The 19,664-nt window shown below is 51.4% G+C and overlaps 1 protein-coding gene across 16 annotated transcripts in view; it reads right to left on the reverse strand.

The window, feature by feature from the left end:
* TLE3 (TLE family member 3, transcriptional corepressor) overlaps window positions 1-7,453 on the reverse strand; it is a 47,589-nt gene extending 40,136 nt beyond the window's left edge. For 4 of the 16 annotated variants that reach the window (XM_037010068.2, XM_037010067.2, XM_073212090.1 and 1 more), the window contains exons 1-4: window positions 6,295-7,453; window positions 5,693-5,793; window positions 5,063-5,126; window positions 4,052-4,096 (exon numbers count right to left, since the gene is read on the reverse strand). In XM_037010068.2, the coding sequence (XP_036865963.2) occupies window positions 4,052-4,096; window positions 5,063-5,126; window positions 5,693-5,793; window positions 6,295-6,318 (234 nt within the window). In that variant the 5' untranslated portion in view covers window positions 6,319-7,453. Of the gene's footprint in view, window positions 1-4,051; window positions 4,097-5,062; window positions 5,127-5,692; window positions 5,851-6,294 lie in introns of those variants that run through there. The other 12 variants (XM_073212092.1, XM_037010074.2, XM_037010071.2 and 9 more) reach the window with 7 other exon arrangements.
* Between the last annotated feature and the right edge of the window lie 12,211 nt (window positions 7,454-19,664).

Genomic DNA, 19,664 nt, shown 5'->3' on the forward strand with positions numbered 1-19,664 from the left:
TTCCTGTAAGGTCCCGTGTCCCCTGCAACCCTGAGGGCAGCCCCACATTCTCCCTACGGAGCCGCAACTCCTGGGCAGGGTCTTCGCAACCTCGCCCCCTGCTGGTTCTCTGGCCACTCACGCCTTCACTGTGACCACAGAACGTCAAGCGGTTGTACCTACAGATCTAGTCCGAGCCCTTCCCACTTTGCTGAGAAGACCCAGAGAGCGGAGGTGACGAGTGTAGATTTCCCATCTCCCTCTTCAGCCTTGTATTCATGGCCACCCCAACAGCTTTCTGTATCCTCTGGTAGAAAGTTCAGTCTAACACTTCACCTCACCCAAGAACCTTAGCTCTGGGATTGCTAGTGAGGCATTCTGTTTATTACTACGCACATCAAGTCATTAGCTGTGCAAATAGCTGGCAATTTGGATGAGGACTGTGGGTAAACAGGGTTCAGCTGATATGGTTATACAGCCTGAAATGGGGTACTTTGGACTTTGGTTGGAGCTAGGCTTGTAGCCTCAACCTCTTGAGATAACGCAAAAAGCAATAGTTAATTAAAGGTGCTTTTAGTTACTAAATGAGCACTCCTCATTTCTTGAGTCTTGCTAAAGAGACCTGGGGTTCAGATGACTGGGAACATGGGACTGAAAGACGGGCTCATCAGTTCCCCTCTTGGGCCTCAGTTTCCTAATCTGTAACATGCAAGTTTTGGATAAGACACCAAAGGCTGTTTAGTTCCAAAATGCCAAAAGAAGTTTAAAGGCAGTGTTGCTCTGTTTACAGAGGAAAGTGACTGTAACATGCTGGCAAAATGCAGCCCCAAAACCCAAATGCCTTAAAGGCCTCTTTCAAAACCTCAGGGCTCATTGGCCAGCGGTGAAGACATGGCCTGGCCCAGCTTCTCAAAGCTTATAGCATCATGCCTCAAAGTCAACGCACAACGGGTGTTCTGGAGGGCCAGTGTCTGCACGGGCTTTGTGATTCATGGCTAACAGTGGAGAGCCTCAGCAGGAACAAGACGGGAATGGATGAGTTGGTCAGCCACCATCGCCTCCTTGGCCTCATGGCACTGCCCCTGACATTCTGCCTGGAAGCAGGGGCTCGGTGCAGGTGGGTGACTCTTGAAGTCTCAGGCCGGGCCCGTGATTCTATAATCTCTGCTTTGCCATAATTGGGGAGGGAAGCAGAGGAGTAGAAAGAGAAACCATTTATTACCTCTCCGGAATTTGACAGCTTGGAAAAAAGAAAAAAAAGGGAGAGAGAAACAGCCAGGACAGGAGCCAGCCACAGTAAGTTTAACCTCTTGGTAAAATAAAAATGGGCTCAATGCACCTCTGTCAATACTCTGGCAGAACCTGAGGTTCCTAACTAACAGGCATTTCCCACAGAGCCAGCAAAGAGTTTAAAAAAAAAATGTGGTGGTGGTGGTGCGAGGGTGTGCATGTGTGAGGATGTGTACGTGGGGTGTGTATGTGAGCAGGCTGAGGACCCCCACTCTTCCCGAGGCACTAGCTGTGGAGAACGTCTATTATTTAAAAGTACAGACAGTCTCCACCCCGACCCCTGAGCTTAAAGATGAAGAATCCGGCCTGTTTGTTCCAGGCAGATGTAATCACACGAACAGTCAAGTCTAGAGGGCAGGACACTGCATGAATAATTCAAGCACTCCAGTCACTTGATTGTGTGTGCAGATAAAACACCAGTCAACCGCTAAACAGGTCAGCTGATAAACTTGTTTGCTCAGGCCTAACCACCATCCGCCAAATGCACCCAAGACCCACACTGCAATTAGTGGCCGGGTTTTCTTCTGTAGAACCCGCGCAAGCCCAGGGAGTGGCCAGCCCCATTAGGTCAGGGTTGCATTTCTCAGCTCGGGGTTTCTTCACCTCCTTGCCTCTTTGTTCCTACACAGCCACAGGGCAATTTCACCCAACTCAGAGGTTACCATAAACCCTACAAAGGCACCCCGGAAGAGCATACAAATTCATGCTGGAAAGCAAATGGCAACTGAGACTGGAAGGCAAAGGTGAGTGGCCAGCAGGGTAAACGCACAGGTTGGGGAATCCTCCTGAAGCCTCAATTGCCCCACCTGTAAGAGGGCAAATAATCCAGCTATCTGCCTCTAGCAGCTGAGAGGATTAAATGAGACCACGGAGCCAAACCTCAGGCATTGTCCCCCTAAGAGTCCTGTTTGGGGAAGGGCCAGAAGCCCCAGATGCACACAGCTGCTCTTTGTGCAAACCCCACCACTCAGTGTGTTAAGATGGTTAACTCTTTCTGGGTTCCGAGTGTCCCCAGGACTCCACGAACAGCTTGGCTCTGCCAGCTAAGGTGGAGTATTTGTGTCAAGGAACCATCCACTTACAGACACAGGGAACACCACCCATGCAGACTTCAACATGCAACGACGTATTACACCTTAATTACAAAGCTCTTAGAATAACTGCTGCTATAAATTTTAAACCTGGGTGCAATTACCCTCTTTAAACACACCCAAGATAGTAAACGCTGAGACAAAAAAAAAAAAGAGGGTGGAGAAAGGGAAGAGGTGGCACCTTGCACAACACCCCTAGGTCCTTGAACACCTGAGACCCCAGTTCCACAGCTTACATTCTTATTGGACGAGTCAGTCCCAGACAGTTCCGCCTCAAGTTGGGCAGGAGCTGTCTCTTTCTCCGGAGGAGAAACATCTTTACATACAAAGCACTGTCTGTTCATGATTTCTGTGGGTCAAGAAGTAAAAACCTGGTAGCTTTCATGTGTCTTCCTAAAGAGCTAATCCTTCAGGAAGTCACAAGCTGGCTTCCCACACTGCTCAGTATACTCAGCCCCTTTCTGGCTGTCATTCACCCAACAATGGGGCTGCCTCCAGGACAGGAAAGGAAACTACAGATTCAAAAGGCTCTATGAGAAGCCACTGGAGCAGGCCAGGATCTACAGTCATCCCCGGAGTCACCTGGCCTGGGTCCCTGCCCCGTGAAAGAGCAAAATTTAAGCCTTCTAAATGACTGTTAATTTAGAGCAGAAAATCCATTCAAGTCATGGGCACCAAAGGGTAGAATGAGTCAACACCCTTCTGAGATTTCAAGAACACCAATTGTTAAAAAGAACAACCGGCCTGAGCCATTTCTATGTGCCAAGCCAAGACAATTCTAATCGCTGGCCAAGCCAAATTACAGGCAGCCTCTCCTTGGAACACAAATACACAAACAGGCCTCTCCCACAGGCCAGCCTTAGCACCCGGGACTAGTTACTGATATGCCCCGAGATAAAGGATGTTTATTTGCTCGGTTTGAGGTATACTGTTATTAGAAGAGTGACAATACTAGGTAGTTTACATACCCATTAAACAATACCACACTAGCTAAACTGGTTTGACTTCAGGATTTCAAAGCTGAGCTCCACTCCCAGCCATCTCTAAAGTCCTGGCTAGGCTGCCCCTGGGCAAGTTACCGCACCTCTCAGCTTCAGCTCCCTCCTCTGGGAAATGGGGAATGAGGCTGCCTTCAAATTAAGATAGAGATGAGAAAGCTGCCTCGTAAACCTAAAGGCATTAGAGTTGCATTTCATTCCAGCTTATATTTTTAAGCAGTTAGTAGCTTGTTTCCTTAAATTTTGACAGCTCAGCCTGGCTTTTAAGACTCTTCAAGTTTAATCTTATCAAGGCAGAACATCACATTTTTGCACATGCATGTGCATGAACACACACAAAATCCTCCTGCATTTCCTCTGGAGAACTGTGCACTACAACAAATAAAAGCAGCCAGCCACCTCTAGCTTTCAGTTTATAAAGCAGATCGCGAAGGTACAGCTTTTCTTTGTACTTTTATTCTCCAAGATCCAAGAACAGCACTAATTTCACAAGCTCGGAAGTTAAAAGCTCAGCATGTCCAAGACATCAACATAACTTCAGACCCTACATTTCAAGGACTGGATCCATTCATTCTTGAAGGAGAGAGGAGGACCAGAAAGCACTAGGTTCATTTTCAAACTGTAAGGACCCTAAGAAATCCATTATCATATGTTTTAAAAATGAGATGTATTTTTAAAGAGAAAAGCACTCACCTGTTTGTGCATTTCAATGTTCAAGCCATAGGACATCTCATAGTACTAAAAGTAAAAAGAACTGCCATTAGCAGATGACACAGAAATCTGTTCACTTTCCAAAATCAGCTCCTGGGAAGGCGGCTTTGGCCAAATCATACTTTTATGATATATTTGTTACAGTAGTTTAAAACAAACCTCAAAGCCAGCTATACAGGATTTTAAGAGCTGACAATGGGCCAGTGGTGTTCTCCATAGCACATTAGATACAGTACGAAGCGCTCAGTCCTCCCTCCCACAAGCACCGCATGTGCCATATATCCTGTTTATACAAGGTTGGGGTTCAACAGGGAATTGTGTGCACACTGGGACCCTCTCATCCTCTGAGAGTTATTTAGCAGTGTGTCGAAGGACTCTTATATGGAAAGCAGTGCAGGGGGCGCGCTCAAGTGCCTTCCATGCCCTCTCAGCAAAGAGAGATTTAAACTGCCTGGAACAGACACTGGGGAAAGGGGACACAGGCTACTTACGGCGCCAGAGCTGACAAAATTCTCATTTCGGGGCTCACACTAAGGAGAGGAGTGGAGGCAGAGGGCTTTAAAAAGCTCCTCAACTCTCAGAAAACCCCTGTGCACCAAAGGGGTAGGCGGAGAGGGTTTATATCCCACTCTGGCTACATCCCAAAGCTGCAAAGCGGCAAAGTTTCCAAACACTCCCAGGAGGTCTCTGAGATTTTTATCCAACCCTGTTGCGGGCTGATCCAGTCCTATCTTAGGAGCCAAAACAGGGCACGCGGCTCTTTAGGAAATCTTCAAAACACAAATTAGAGGGGCACAAAGGTGGTGCAGAAAAACCCGGCCTGGCTGGATTTGGGTTTCTCTTTCTGCCCCAGGTTAGGAGGGCTGGTGAGGGTCGGAGGGCACCCTCGGATCACTCCTGAGCCTAAGGCGGCCCTGGATGGCCGCGGTAGGGACCCGCTTCAGTCTCCCCGGGCCCCTGCGGGTCGCCTCCCGCCCGCCCGGCGCCGCTCACCATCACATAATGGCGCTGCATCTCTGTCTTCTCGTTCGCCAGCTTGTCGTACTCCACTTTGAGGCTGCAAGGGCAGGAGGCATAGGCTCAGGCCTGGAGCCCGCACAGCCTCCCCCGAGGCCCCATCCCAAGGGCCTCTGAGAGCCCCTTTTCCACTTCCCTGACACCCTCGCCCCAGGGGTATCCCCATTTTCCCGCAGCCTCGGAGCGGAAGGGAATTGGGTCCCCTCACCCGGCAGGGACAGTGAAACAACTTGAAACTTCCCGCGGCCGAGCAAGTGGACTTAACGGGGGCCCGGGGCGGGAGGGTCTGGGGGGGGTTGGGGAGGATGGGAGGAGGGAGCGGAACCCTGTCGCTGGCTCGCGACCCCAGAACCTGGGGGGCCCCACGGGCGGCATGGGGCGGCCGGGAGGCTGCCGGGGCCCCACGGGCAGCACGAAGAGCCGGGAGGCTGCGGGTAGCAAAGGGTTAAGGCGCCGCGCTCGGAAAGGGGAAACAAAAGGCGGAGGCCCAGGCTGCCCCGCCGCCCCGGGGTCGGGAGCCCCCTCCATCCCCGCGAGGAGGTGGCAGAAGCCCAGGCGACGACGCCCCCTCCCTGCCAGCCCCGGGGCGGCCCCCCCGGGTCTTACCTGTGATATTGAGCTTGCAAGAACTGGAATTCGTCTTTGATCCTGTCACAAGACTCAGCCACCGTGAATTTAAATCCCGGCTGCCCGGGTTGATGGGGAGCCTGTAGCCAGCGAGGACAAGACGGGGGAGGGGGCGGAGGCATCAGACAGGGTTCCACGCTGCCAGGGCCCCTCCGCGGCTTCCCCCGCTCTCCCCCCGACCCCCGCCCAGCCAGGGAGACCACCCTCGCAGCCCAGAACCTTCCCAGCAAGTTTCTCGGCTCCCAATCCTTCCCTATTGGCCATGGGGCTCCCATCCCTTTCATGAAGGGGCTTCCATTCCCAAGAAAGACCGCGACAAGGGAGACCCGCCGGGCGAGTTGGGAAATTCAGGAGGGGGCGGGGAGATGCACGAAAACGAGCAGCAGCCCCCACGCCACTCGGGCGGAATTAACCTCCTCTCTCAACGGCGCCCCCCTTCGCCATCCCCTTTGTGTGGGCGCGCGCGCACACAGACACACACAGCATAAAGGTAGCAACAAGCAAAATGGAGGTGCCAGATAAACCGCCCCGTTTAGCCTGCCTTGATATATGCTTAAATAACCCGAGTTACAATTACTCACCGGATGTCTGCCTTGCGGATACATGGCAGGGAGAGGTCGTGATTCCGAGAGCTTGGAAGCGCCGAGAGCCCGGGCCGGGGAGGTGCGGGGGAGGGGGGAGCCGAGCCCGAGCAGGGGGCGGCCGGGAAATCGAGAGTTCGCCCCCGGCCCCCCCAGCCCGCTCTCGCAGCGAAATCCCAGAGTCGGGCGCCCGCCCCAAGTGGAGACAAAGAGCCGTGGAGCAGGCGGCAAAGTCGTCGGCGGGCGCCGAGGCCGGGCGGCGGGCGCGGGCTTTGTGCGCCTAGGGTTCGGTGGGCTGCGGCCGGCCGCCTTCCCCCGGCTGCGTGGTGCGCGTCAGAGCCTGGGACCGCGCGGACATCGTCGTCTCCCGGGCGGGTCCGGCGCGGAGTCCTGGGGCCGGGGGCCCCTCCGCGGGCGAGCGCGGGCCCCCTCCGGATCACTCACTGCGTTGCGCCGGGAGTGGGGCGTTCCAGGACTGCCCCAGCATCGGCGGCGCGCGGGTCTGATCCCAGGGGCGGCTCTCGGCGAGAAGAGGAAGGAGGCAAGCACCGGGGTGGCGGCTAGGGGCCGCAGGAGCTCCGGAGGGTGAGGGCGAGAGCCCGGCGCGGGCGCTCCGACGCCCCCCCACGGAGAGGAGAGCCTGCTGTTCCGTCTGCGAGTGCCGCCGCCGCCGCTGCAAGCCCTTCCCAGGGCCGAGGAGGAAACTCCGGGCTCAGTAGGTGCAAATCAACCGCCCTGGCATCCTAACTCCAGTGGGCACAGGAAGCCTCCGCAGAGGGGTCCGCCGCTGCTCCCAGCTCGAGTGCCGCGTCCCCAGCGAGGAGCGCTCGGCGCCGCCGCCACCGCCGCCTTGGAGCGCACAGGCAGGAAAACGCCGGAGGGGAGACGCAGCCCAAGATCAGGGAGCTCTGCGGCTTCCTTCCTTCCTCTCGACTCGGCTCCCCTCTCCGCGCCCCGACAAACCCCTCAAACACACACACCCAACAAACACACACAAACATACGCACACACACCTCCAAAAAAGTGCCTCGGACCTGCGGATACCACACACAGACAAGCGAAGGGGACGAGCACGAGGTCTGAACTGCCGCGAGAGCAGTTCCAAATAGGGACTGAAAAGTAACAAAATAATGTGGCAGCTTCGCCTGGCGCCGGCCAATGAGAGTGCAGAGTCCCCACGTGGGGCAACTGGGCTCGGCCTGCGACTGGGCGCCGCCGGGCGCGACGTCACAATGCCCTCTTGTGTCTAAAACTATGCATGAAAAGTAGCAATCAGGCCCTACCCGCTGGTGACTTTCGCATGGGAGTGAAAAACAGCGCTCCTCAGATCAGGAATTAACCAAAAGACATATAATAAATGGATATATATTATAGTCCTGCGCTGCTAGAATTTTTTTTTCCGCTTCTTTTTTTTCCCACGATCTACTAGCAAATAATAATTTGGCGGGAGGGGGAAAGAGAGGACAGAGGAGTAACAACAAAAGAAAAAAGACGAGCTGTACAGTCCTCAAAACCTGTGGCTGGTTGTAATGTATCAGTTTATTCTGCAGTGGGGGCGAACGATTCCTCCCTCGAATCTCATTAGGTCTGCAAAGCAGCCCAATTAGCTAGTATAAAACAAACAATCACTTTGTCACTTTAACGTTTTCACTTCGCAAGATTCAGGACCCATGAAATCGTGGCTCCCAAAGTTGCCTCCCACCTTAAAAATTTTGCTGGAAAAGGAGGGTGTCCCTTTCCTTACCCTCTTCTCCCCACCCCCACCCCCACCCTCCACCCTCCACGCTGGCCTCCAGCTTTTCTTCTTTGTTCATTCGTCTTTCTTTTCTGAAAGCCAAATAAACAGCATCTTTGATGTGCGGCGGCTGCCTGCGAGAACTCTGAGGAACTCTTGCTTGGCGGGCAGCGTAGATAGAAAGGCCCGACCGCCCGTGGACAACGAGCTCAGTTCGCACTGTCCCTACTCGGGCCTCCTGGAGGACAGCTAACACCCTCGGCGCGGCTCAGAGCACTGGGGCTGGGGGAGCGACAGAGAAGATGGGGAGCGGCCCCGCCCTGCCGTCTCCCGGGAGCTCCAAGTTCCGATCCGCTTTACCCGGCTTGCTCGTCTAAGTGTCTCGGCGGCACGAAAGCCTGTGGAGGGGCACGTGTGCGAGCCTGTGGATGTCTCGGCCGCCAGCCTCGACGCTCCGGGAGGTGCTAACGCTCAGCGCGCCCCTCGCCCACCCCCGCCAGCGCGCCTCTAGGACTCCCCGTGCGGACATACAGGCCACTGGACTCCAGGGGCCAGTTTGCCCGCAAACCGATAGCCTCGATCTCTTGCTCTCAGGGTTACGCCAGGGCAGACGGGCCGCGGTGGGGAAGCGGCCCTTGAGCAGCTGGGAGGCTGGAATGGCCGCGCCCCAGGCCCCCGCGTGCTCCGCCGCGTGGGCGGGCCCAAGCCGGCCCCCAGGTCCCTCCGCCGCACCTCCGCGAACCCACACGCACCCCTGGGGCCGGCAGCGGGCGCGCGCGCTGTGGGCGCGCGGCCCCGGATCTATATTTTCCCCTCATTAGGAGCCAAAGTTCGCTCTCGCATCTTAATGAGGAGCTGAGAGCGAGGGGGCCTTGGAGGCCGGTGCGCAGGGAGTTACACGTGAGCGCCCGCCTTGGAGTTGAACCTCCTAGCGTCCGCTCCGGCCACCAGCCCTGAACGCAGCTCCTCTCTTCATTTATTTATTTTCCTAAATAAAAACATAAATCGTGAGCGGCGCGCACCAAAGGGGTGTGGAGAGAAGCCCGGCTCGACAGATGCAAGCATCTGGCCGCAGCATTCATTAGACACAAAATGGCTCCTCTTTGGAGCTTCCTTTTCCCCTCCCCCTTCTCTGCCCTCCCCCTTACGTCACGGGTGGGCGCACCCGCTTCCTACCCGCCCCGCCCCTTTCTAGCTCTGGCCCCCACGTGGGGGCCGTCGACCCCGCCCCCTAACTGGGCAAAGAAGACCAATCAGAGGCCTCCAAAGGGGCTCTCTGTTGCTGATTGGTAAAAAAGCCGGGAGCTGTCCGTCGGCCGCGGGAGCTGTCAGTCAAAACCACGCGGGTTGTGGGGAGCGCTGACAAATGCCGAGGCTTCTGAGCCTCCCGCTTGCAAATAGTGCTTGGAATGGCTGCTTAATTAGCTTTGAATGGCTTTTCCTTCCAGCTCAAACAATCTGTCACTACCATGTGGTATAAAGGAGCCATGCATAAAAAAGTAAGCAGAGGCTAAATATCAATTTGATTTTGTGTATCAAAGGAATATTTTATTTTTCTCCCTAGTAATGAAACGTATCAATTTAAATAATAAAAGGTAAAACACGCACACACACATGCACACAAACCAAAAAAGAAAAAGAGAGAAAAAAAGAAAGCCAGAAAAAAGAAGGAAAAACCCCAAAACTCCACGGTTCTCCGATTCCTGTGCAAGCTTGAAACAGGTAATTTCCGCGGCCCACGTTCAGGTGGCCTGAAGATCTCTCCACTACACACCTTAAACTTGCATTAAGTGTTTTGTTGTCCAGAAGTCTGAAAGTAGTGATGGGGGTAGGGGAGGCCTGTAAGAAGGCAGGGGGTAGGGGGCAGAGGGTACGGACTTTAAAGACAGCTCTTTGAAGCTGCTAATCAAAGTGGAGGGGCTTTTAAGACCCCGTAAACTGGGAATCCCGCAGCAGGTCTCGATTTGGGAGCTGAGAGGAGAAGGGGGAGAGCGGGTGTGCGTCTCGCCCGGATTTATTAAACACAATGCCTTCAAGATGCCCGGGACGGGACGCCTCGTCGGGCCTCCCTCTCTCCGTCTTACTCCGGATGGCCCCGACGGCGCCCGCCCGCAGTCAGCAGACCAGCTCCGGCCCCCCAGACCAGCTACGCGAACTGTACGCAGAAGAGCGCAGCAGCCTGTCTCGGGTTTGGGCGTTGCTCCTGCCCGGACGTCTACACTCCTGGGGACCTCATGAGCTAAGGGCCCTACTACGGGGTCGACCACGCTTTGTTTTCCCCTGTTCCAACTCCGGGCCTGGCACCTTGGAGGTGCCCGGAGCTGCGTGTGATGGACTTGGGTTTACAGCGCACTGCCTCTTCGGCAGGGCCCAGCTGCAGGACCCTGGCCCACAGTCAGTAATAGTTGCTCTGTACAGGGATGGGCATCGCAACCCAGGCTGGTAGCATCCTCGCCTCACTCCCGACGGAAGCGGCCTGCCTAGTAGCCCTATTTTACAGAGTGAAAAAGAGAGGCTGAGAAAGCTCATAATTTGCCCCAAGCTGGGCAGAGGTGTCAGCCTTCAAATGCAGGGCAGCGGGCTCCCAGGCAACCTCGGGGCCCCTTTTGCTTATGCGAGCTGGGTCCGTGCAACAGTTTGCTGAAAGACATTCATTCATTCATACTAATTCACTCTTGCATTCATTATCAACCCTTTTTGAGTGTCTCTGTAGGGTCACAGCTCCCATCTCTGGGTCACTCGCACCACCCAGCATCACCTCCAGCAATCCTGGGCTGCCGGAGTCCAAGCAGAAGGAGGGCTGGGGAGGAAAAGTAACCAGGCCAGCACCCCTTTGAGCTCACCACTGCTCTACTCCCCTTACCCCCATGACACCACGCAAATTAGGAAAAAAGAAGACAAATAAGTTTTTTTTATGCTTGAGAAAGAAAAAAGAAAAGAAAAAAACACGTATACAACACCCTGCCCAACTCGCTTGACAATTATTTTTTAAAGGAGGGAAGTGGAGAGAAAGAGTTCAAACGTCTCTGTCTCCAGTTCTAATTGGAAACGTTTCAATTGTTTATGTTACAAGAAGTGTCAGGGTCATTTGCTACCGGAGAGCTGACTTTTCATTGGCTGCTTAATTGAGTACCTCGGAGTCCACCCCACGTGGGAGAGGAATTCCTGGCACATTAAGAAAAAAAAAAAAAAAAAGTCACCGGGTGAGACAGAAAGCCCGGCCCGGATTTATAGAATAGAGGCTCCCCAGCCGCTCAGTTAGGGGGCAAGGTGATTGGTGAGCAGCTGTTGGCCAGCTTCAAGAGATGCTCCTCTGGTTCTTTAAAAGTAATTGTCAAACACTTGAGATAGAGTGTTAATATATGTTTTCTCCCTTTTCCAGAAATTAAAGGGTCTGGCTCAGGTCACCACCAGGCTGTGGCCTTCTATTTGAGGAACTGATCCCAGTACCTTGGGTGGGGTTGTGAACCTCTCCCTGTCTCCCTTCCCCTACAGCCTCCGCTGGCTTTGATTTTTTTTTTTTTTTTTTTTGAAACATCTAGTTGGGACTGCCCAGAAGAAATCTCCCTCACCCATCCCCCTTTAGTGGATTCTGCAAGGCTCCTCTGACTGTTGGCCTTTGGCTCCACTGCTAGGGCAATTCTGTCTCCCAACATCCACCCCCTCAGTCATCCCAGGCCTTCCTCCACAAGCAAGCACCTCACCATAGAGCAAGAGGAAAGGGAATTTTTATTTATTTAACAAGCTCTTACATAGTGCTTCTCTGTGCCAGATACTGTTGTAAGCACTTGACAAATATTAACACACTTAATCCTTTCACAATGGATGAAGTGGGTGCTATCAGTATCACCCCTGTTTTACTGAGGAACAATTGAATGCAGTGGTACAATGACTTGCCTAAGGTCACTTCTGCGGCTCAATGATCTTGAATCCGGGCAATTCAGCTCCACTGTCTTCACCAACACACCCTGCTGCCTGTACAAGCTTGGCTTTCCTGGGAATGCGGATCAGGGCTGCAGGATAGCCCACAGGAAACCTGAGGGCCCCAGGAAGTCCCAGAGAGCTTATCCAGGAGCCATCTCCCTTTGGAGAAGGGGACTGAACTCTGAGAGGTGGAGGGACTTCCCAGGACCTCTCTTCCAATTCTCTGGCTGGTCTAAGCTATGTGACATTGGGGAATTTATTTAATCTTGCTAAGCCTCCATTTCCTCATCTGTAAAGTGGAGATAACAATCCTGTCCACTCAGAGGATTGTTTTGAGGATCGATGGAGGTAATGCATGTGATGTACTTAGAACAGAACTTGGCACATTAAGTGATCAATAGCAGTTAGCAATGGTGGCCATAATGATGATGTAGAACCATTGGATGATTCATCTCCTTGCACATTTTCTGGGTGCCTGCAGAGAGGAGGAATTCTGATGTCCCTGCCCTTGGGTGGTAGCCAGACCCAGTGGGAACTCTCAGCTCTGTTCCCCTGAGCTCCCTGAAGGCCCTCCTGAGGTTGCGGGGCCTTCCCCGCCCTCTCTGCAATTCCTGTTCTTTACCCTGGTCCTCAGATGCCCTTGGACCCCTGGGTGTGTGGTGGAGGGGGAGGAAAGCATGGGGGCCATGGTGGCAATCCAAAACTAAACCCTGGGGAGGGGGTGGGAGGTGGGATGGAGGCAGTGAAATCTGATTAGCAGTGAAACCCACAGGAGTTCCGAGAAGAGAAGCCACACAGTGAAGTAGATGAGTGTAAAGTAGTCTGATTCTGAGGGCAGGCAGGAGTTGTGAAGGGGGCTCCTCAGCTGACTTCCTGGAAGGGTGGAGCTGGAGCTCAGCCAGGAGCATGGCCAGAAGATGCAGTGGGTACAGGGGGCCAGGAAGACCAAAGCCTCTAAGAGGAGGCCTCCCTGACCCCTTAACCTGCAGCAGGCATCCTTGCTGCTTCCTTGGGTCCTTCCTGTGTTTTGCTACCTGACAAGGCGTTTTTGTTCCCTGAGGAAGGGAGCCAAGACCTCACTTCCCTACAGCCCCTGCCCTTATCCCCACTTCCATTTCAGGCTCAAGTGAAATCTGTCCCTGAAGGCTCCTAAGGTCATGAGAGAGAGGAATCCCCCTATCAGTGCTGGGTGACAGCCCCAGCATGGGTATCAGGAGGTCTGAGGATCAGCAAAATCCTGGGCAGGACCCTGAAACTCTCAGGGCCTTGGTTTCTACATCTGTAAAATGGAAATAACAGCTCCTGACTGCTTACCAGGTGAGAACTTACAGAAAGCCTAGTCTGTGGAAGATGTATTTGAGTGCCCGACTCCTAAGGGAAGCCTTTACTTTTGGGGCACACCCAAAGCCAGACAGCCTCTAATTCCATACTGTGAATAGGCCCCAACTGCTAGAGTCTACCCAGGGAAACAGTATAGGGTAGAAGTGTGGGGATTGACAATCAGGGAAGCTCCCTGTAGAGGGTGACCCTTAATATGGCTAACTGGAGGGGAAGGGGGAACGTTCCAGACAGGGCACAATTGCCCAGCCAGGACACTCTCGGAGAACACTGGGGATGATTTGGTTTTCTTGGTGGCCCAACTGGCAGAGGAGGCCACTACCTCTCTCTAAAAGGTAGGGAAGCCAGGCGGTGATTGTCAGTGAGCCCACATGTCCACCCGGGACGTCGCTGGGAGCAGGTGTGCAGAGTAGGCAGGGAATATGTTTGTTCACCTGTCTTGAGCAGAAGCTTGGGACTGGAAACTGTCTCCCAACACTCCATCTACAGCCAAGCTAGACTGCATCCCACCGTTCCTCGGGTGCACTTTGCTGACCTCTATTGACTCATGGCGCAGGGTTTGCATGCCTCCTGCTGGAACCAGGTAAATATTTATTGAAGAGATTGGGTATCCTAATTAAGAGATTTGTGCTGGTTCTTTCTTTTCTTTTTAAGGATTCAAAGCTAAGGCTTAGGAGATTAAGAAATATTTTGCTGGTATTAATGCATCAGCTTCACAAGGTGAGGCCCATGCTGCAAGAATTACCCAGGCCAGTGGAGGGGAGCGCTCTAGGCCAGCCTGCATGATTAAAGCAGGACTCTCACCAAGCATACCTGGTCTTTGATGGTGGGTGGGGTGAAGGGAGGGGAGAGTATTTGCCTGAAGCTTCACTTCCAAATCTGCTGTGAACTTTATATCCTTACAGTAAATGAATGTATTAATGTGTGTTTATCACATACATGCAATAATAATGAAGAGTTTGTTTATCTAGTTTGTTCACATATAGCAGTGCTTCACAACCATGAGTGATTTTGCTCCCAAGGGGACATTGGGCAATATTTGGAGACATTTTTGGTTGTCACAACTCATGGGAGGGGTGCTACTGGCATCCAGTGGGTGGAGGCCAGGGATGTCTGTAACCAACCTACAGTGCCCAGAACAGGCCCCACCACAAAAAATCGTGGTGCTAAATGTTTTGCACTGGTGTTTTGCATTAAAACATGATGGTGGCTGTAATCACGATGTAGAGCCACTGGGCGATTGAACTCCTCACCCATTTTCTGGGTGCCAGTAATGCTGAGGTTGCAAAACCCTGACATATGCTATCTCATCTAATCTTACCAAGTAGGGTAGTTTTCTGTGTCCCTGTTTTTCAGATAAGTAACTGTAACACAAGAAGGAAAGTATCATGTGTGCAGGAAGGGAAAGAGTGGTGGTCAAACTCAGACCGTCTATCTTCAAATCCTTTATCAGGTCTTCAGATCCCTTTCCTTTTCTTGCGTCTATTCTCTGCACTCTATGTACTAGAAAGTAATTAAAACCAACCAGCTCTGGAATCCTACTTGGTGTAGAGTTTCAGCCATTTTAAAGGTTGCCCTACAAATTAGTAATTATGTGGTCATTCAAGTAAAGTCTCTCTATGAAGGGCTGGCTCTAGACAAGGTCCTGGGATCTCCTGGTAGTTCCTACAGGTGTGGACAACAGCCTGGGCCCTCTTGGTATCTGTGCTACATTGGAAAATAGTCCAAAGTAGCTGTTGGCTCAGCTCTGAAAGACGTCAAGGTGGAAGGCAAAACAGGATTAGATTGTGTGGAGTTTGGGGGGGTGAGGGTGGCCCAGGAATGGCATATGTTTTGTCCTCTTTGAGGAATTGCCCTTCCTGGAATTGAGGTTCTGCAGGAGGGAGATTGGGGCAACCAAAGACGGGTGGGCTGGGGAAGGGGCTGGGGACAGAGAGAAGAGGGTGAGGGAGCCTCTGTAGGTCCAGGCTGCAGGTAGACTCAGAAGTTGTGGGAACATGGAGAGATGGGGGCAGAAGAGGGAGGGGGCTTCAGTTGTAAGAAAGGAGGAGATCAGCAGAGAGGCCATTTCAGATTCTGATGTTGGAGTAGAATTGCAAAAAAGACTCAAATTGAAAGTCTGAAGGTCTGGCTTATTATCTGACCACTCACCCGGTGCAAAACATCTGCAGAACGAGGCAAGGTACAAAGCAAACCAACCCCACCTTGCTTTTGTGCTTTCAGCTTAAAGCACCGTCGTATGTGTGGACTCCTAGGCAGGACACATGTGGAGCAGGGAAATGATCCCCATTTGACAGATGAAGAAACAGCCAGAGGGAATTAAGTGGTTTGTCCACCACCGCACAAGCAGATAAAGAGTTCGGACCAGCATTGGAATGAACTCTTCACATGACCGAACTCTTCACAAGTCCCCTTCCCGACTTTAAATGGGACTGCTTCAATTTTTTTCCATCTTACAGGTTAGGTTCTGTGAAATGTTTTGTTCAGAGTGGAGTGGAGAAGGGGAGATTTGGGGGCTAAGAATGAAGTTTTAGAATCACTGGACTACGTGATATCTGTGCAGACATTCTCAGCTGTGACTTCAGAATTTTCTCCTGCTTCGAGAAAGGGGGTGGCAGCAGTTGCACACGGTGGGAGGGGTCCTGATGACGCTTTACAGCAGAACACCTTGTGCTGTCTTCATGCTTAGGCAGTCCTTTAGCTCTCATTAAGCATCTGCTCTTGAAATGGCCAAAGAGGAAAAGGAGTCTCAGAAAGGCTGAGGTCTACACTCACAGGCCCAGAGCAGTTAGTCAGGGAGCTGACTGAAACTCACATCTGGCCGACCTGAGTGTAATGGCCAGGTGCCCAAGAGAGAGTTACCGATTATTTTGGGTCACTGTCCTCCTCCCCCTTTTATAGAGGAGAAAAGGGACACCCAGGAAGACTCAGTGACCTGCCCAAGTCACACAGCTTATACGTGGGAGATCTGGGATTCTTCACCCATCCTGCCCAGGTGCAGTCGGTGCCTACAGCCATTGCACTGCTCTGCCCATTACTGCCCTGCCTCCTGAGCCCACTGTACCTTCATGCCTGAAAGGGAGCAATATATAATAACGCTCCATACTCTGCTAAGCAGGGCCTGGCACTTTGATTCATCATCCATTATTACCTTAGCCCCCTGGCACTCATCATCCATTCCAACCTCCTTACTGGGCACTTTCCTGAACTGCAGAGGCTGACAGCTAACCATCACACTTCTAGAGTCCCTTGCTGCTAGGGCTCTGAACAAAAATAGGGTTCCAAAATTACATGCTTCTAGGCAAGACTGGAAAGCAACAGTGTGGTAGAGACCATTTCTGACTACCCTAGTTGTTTCTCAGGTGGCATGTTTGTGGAGATGGTGGGTTTTTCTGCACCCATGTTCCAGTGTCTAGTCACTGGCTTCCTAAAAGCCAAGGGTAATTGATGGTGGAGTGGGGTGGGAGGGAAGTGCGGCAGCTTTCTAAGCTCTGAATCTTGGTGACAGCAGGTATCCTTGAAGTTAGAGGTCCTAGAGGTGCCCATCTATTTTCCCATCCTCCTGGCTGTGCCAGAAGAGAAAACCCTCTCTCCAAGACTCACTAGAAGAAAACTTATGAAAGCTTCATGACACTGGATTTGGCAATGATTTATTGGATATGACACCAAAAGAATAGACAATGAAAGCAAAAAAAAAGACAAATGGGACTATATGCAACTTCAAAACTTCCATACATCAAAGGACACAATCAACAGAGTGAAAAGGCAACCTAGGGAATGGCAGAAAATATTTGCAAATCATATATCTGGTAAGACAATATCCACAACATATAAAGAACTCCTAAAACCCAATGACAAAAAAATAAATAATTGGATTAAAATATAAGCAAAAGAAAATGTTCAACATCACTAATCATTAAATAAGTGGAAATCAAACCACAATGAGATATCACCTAACTCCATTAAGATGGTGACTTATTTAAAGAAAAAGGAAAGAAAGTAACAAGTGTTGGTTACGATGTGGAAAATTTTGAAACCTTATGCACTGTTGGTGGTTGTGCAAAATGGGTGAAGCCTCTATGGAAAACAGTATGGAGGTTCATTAAAAAATTAAAATACACCATTTGATCCAGCAGTTGCACTTCTTAGCATATTCCATAAAACATTGAAAGCAGGATCTTGAGAGATATTTGCACACCCATGTTCATTGCAGTGTCACTCACATGAGTGTCTCCTTTTCCCTGAACCTGAAGCCTGACTGGCACACCCTTTCTACACTAGCTAAAAGGTGGATGCAACCCATCTATGGATGAATGGGTTTTAAAAATGTGGTATAAACATGCAGTGGAATATGACTCAGTTTTAAGAAAGAAGGAAATCTTGTCACATGCTATAATATGGGTGAACCCTGAGGACACTATGCTAAGTGAAATAAGCTAGTCACAAAAAGATAAATACTGTATGATTCCGCTTATATTAGGTATGTAGTCAAACTCAGAGAAACAGAAAGTAAAAGGGTGGTTGCCAGGGAGTGGGTTTGGGGGAAATGGAGACTTGTTGTTCAGTGGGTACTGAGTTTCGGTTTTGCAAGATGAAAAAGTTCAAGAGGTCTGTTGCACAACAATGTGAATATATTTAAACAGTACTGAACTGTACACTTAAAAATGGTTGAGATGGTAAATTTTATGTTCTGTGTTTTTGGGCTTTTTCGCCATAATTTAAAAAAAAGAAAAAAAATAGGCAACCCCTCTGGCAGGTGAGTTCTGTGGAGTTCTAGGCGAGGTTCCTGGAGCCCAGTCCGCAGCCCCCTCTTCTAGCCCTTCTAGTGGTGTCTCAGATGCTAAGTCTTTCTATTGAAGGTTGCCTGTGCCACATAGCTAGAGTGTCTCCTTTTCCCTGCACCTGAAGCCTGACTGGCACACCCTTTCTTCTACCAGCACATCTCCTGACTGTCACTTTCAGCTTGTCTTGGGCTTTGGGGATGCCTCATTTTTCCTTGCTGTTTACCTGTTTCATAAGAATAGCAATTGAAAATAAAAATGACTCATGGCCATCAAGGTTGAACATAAACAGATGAATCTGCACAATCTACTCTATTATTGTGAGCACGCTCCACTATTCAGAGCTCAAGAGATGTTGGTAGACAGAGGGGATTTTGAATCCTGACTGTCCTGGGTTTTTTGCTGTGGGACCTTGGTTAAGACACTTGCTTTTGGTAAACCTCAGTTTCCTTATCTATAAGTGGGGATATTAGCAGTGCCTTCCTGACAGGGTGGTTGTGAGAATTAAGTGGAATAACATGGGCTGGCAGCAAGCTCTCAAGCACTGTTAGTGATTCTGAGTGAATGACTGTCTCTCAGAGCCAGATTCCCTGCTTCCAGACCTTAAATGTCTCTCACATTCATGGGAGACAGAGAAAGAAGAGAAGCTGGGGATATCAGGCCCAAATGCTGGAGGTCAGTGACAGTCGCATAGCTTTGGAGTCCTTGAAAAGGGAGAATGCAGGTACTATGCTGGTGGTGGGGATCTGCAGAATTGAAGGCTGGAGCAGATTTAGCCATCAATACACTGCCGGGCAGGAGGATTGGCGGGGCCAGGCAGCTGTGCACATGCCCCACCCTGCTCAGGTGTCAAATCAACAGGCCTGATTTGGGAAAGAGCTCCTTAAGAGCTGAGGGACTGACGATAACTTGGACCTGGATGGGTGATGCCTTGACCGCCAGGCTTAATGACTTGGCTTTTATTTGAAGGATGCTAAAATCACTGATTACTAGTTGTCAGGCTGTTGATAAGCTGTTTACACAACTGTCTCCTCAAACTGTGTTGTAACAACTGGGTCGTGGTGGCTGCTGTGGGCTGCTGCTCACACTCCCTGCAGGACCAAAGCCCCCATGCCCTGGCTGCAGGGAGCCTTCCAAGCAGACAGTGCTGAGCTGAGTCCCCCTCCTACCACAGCCCTCAGCAGCGGGAAGCCTCCTTGCCCAAGGTCAGACCCACTGCAGGGAAGCCAGAATCCAATGACAGGTAGGCCCTGAATCCAATGGGAGTATAACGGCCCACCGCCCTGGCCTCAGTTTGGGGAAGCTCTGCAAAGAGTGGGTAGTAGGCAGAGACCCTTGTGTCACAGCTTAACAACCCTCCTTCTCTCTCTGCCCCATTCTGCTTCCCCCCCTCCTAGGCAGGTTGCCGACAAGGAGAGCACCCCTCAGGAAACTCCTTGCATTGAACATTCTCCATTTCACCATTGTCAAGATTTAACAAATAAAAATACAGGATACCCATTTAAATATGAATTTCAGTTAAGCCACAAATAATGTTTTAGTATAAGTGTGTCCCCAGTATTACACGAGACAGATTTATACTAAAAAAAACC

This window comes from Manis javanica, chromosome 8, assembly GCF_040802235.1.
Source record: "Manis javanica isolate MJ-LG chromosome 8, MJ_LKY, whole genome shotgun sequence".
Lineage (NCBI taxonomy): Eukaryota > Metazoa > Chordata > Mammalia > Pholidota > Manidae > Manis > Manis javanica.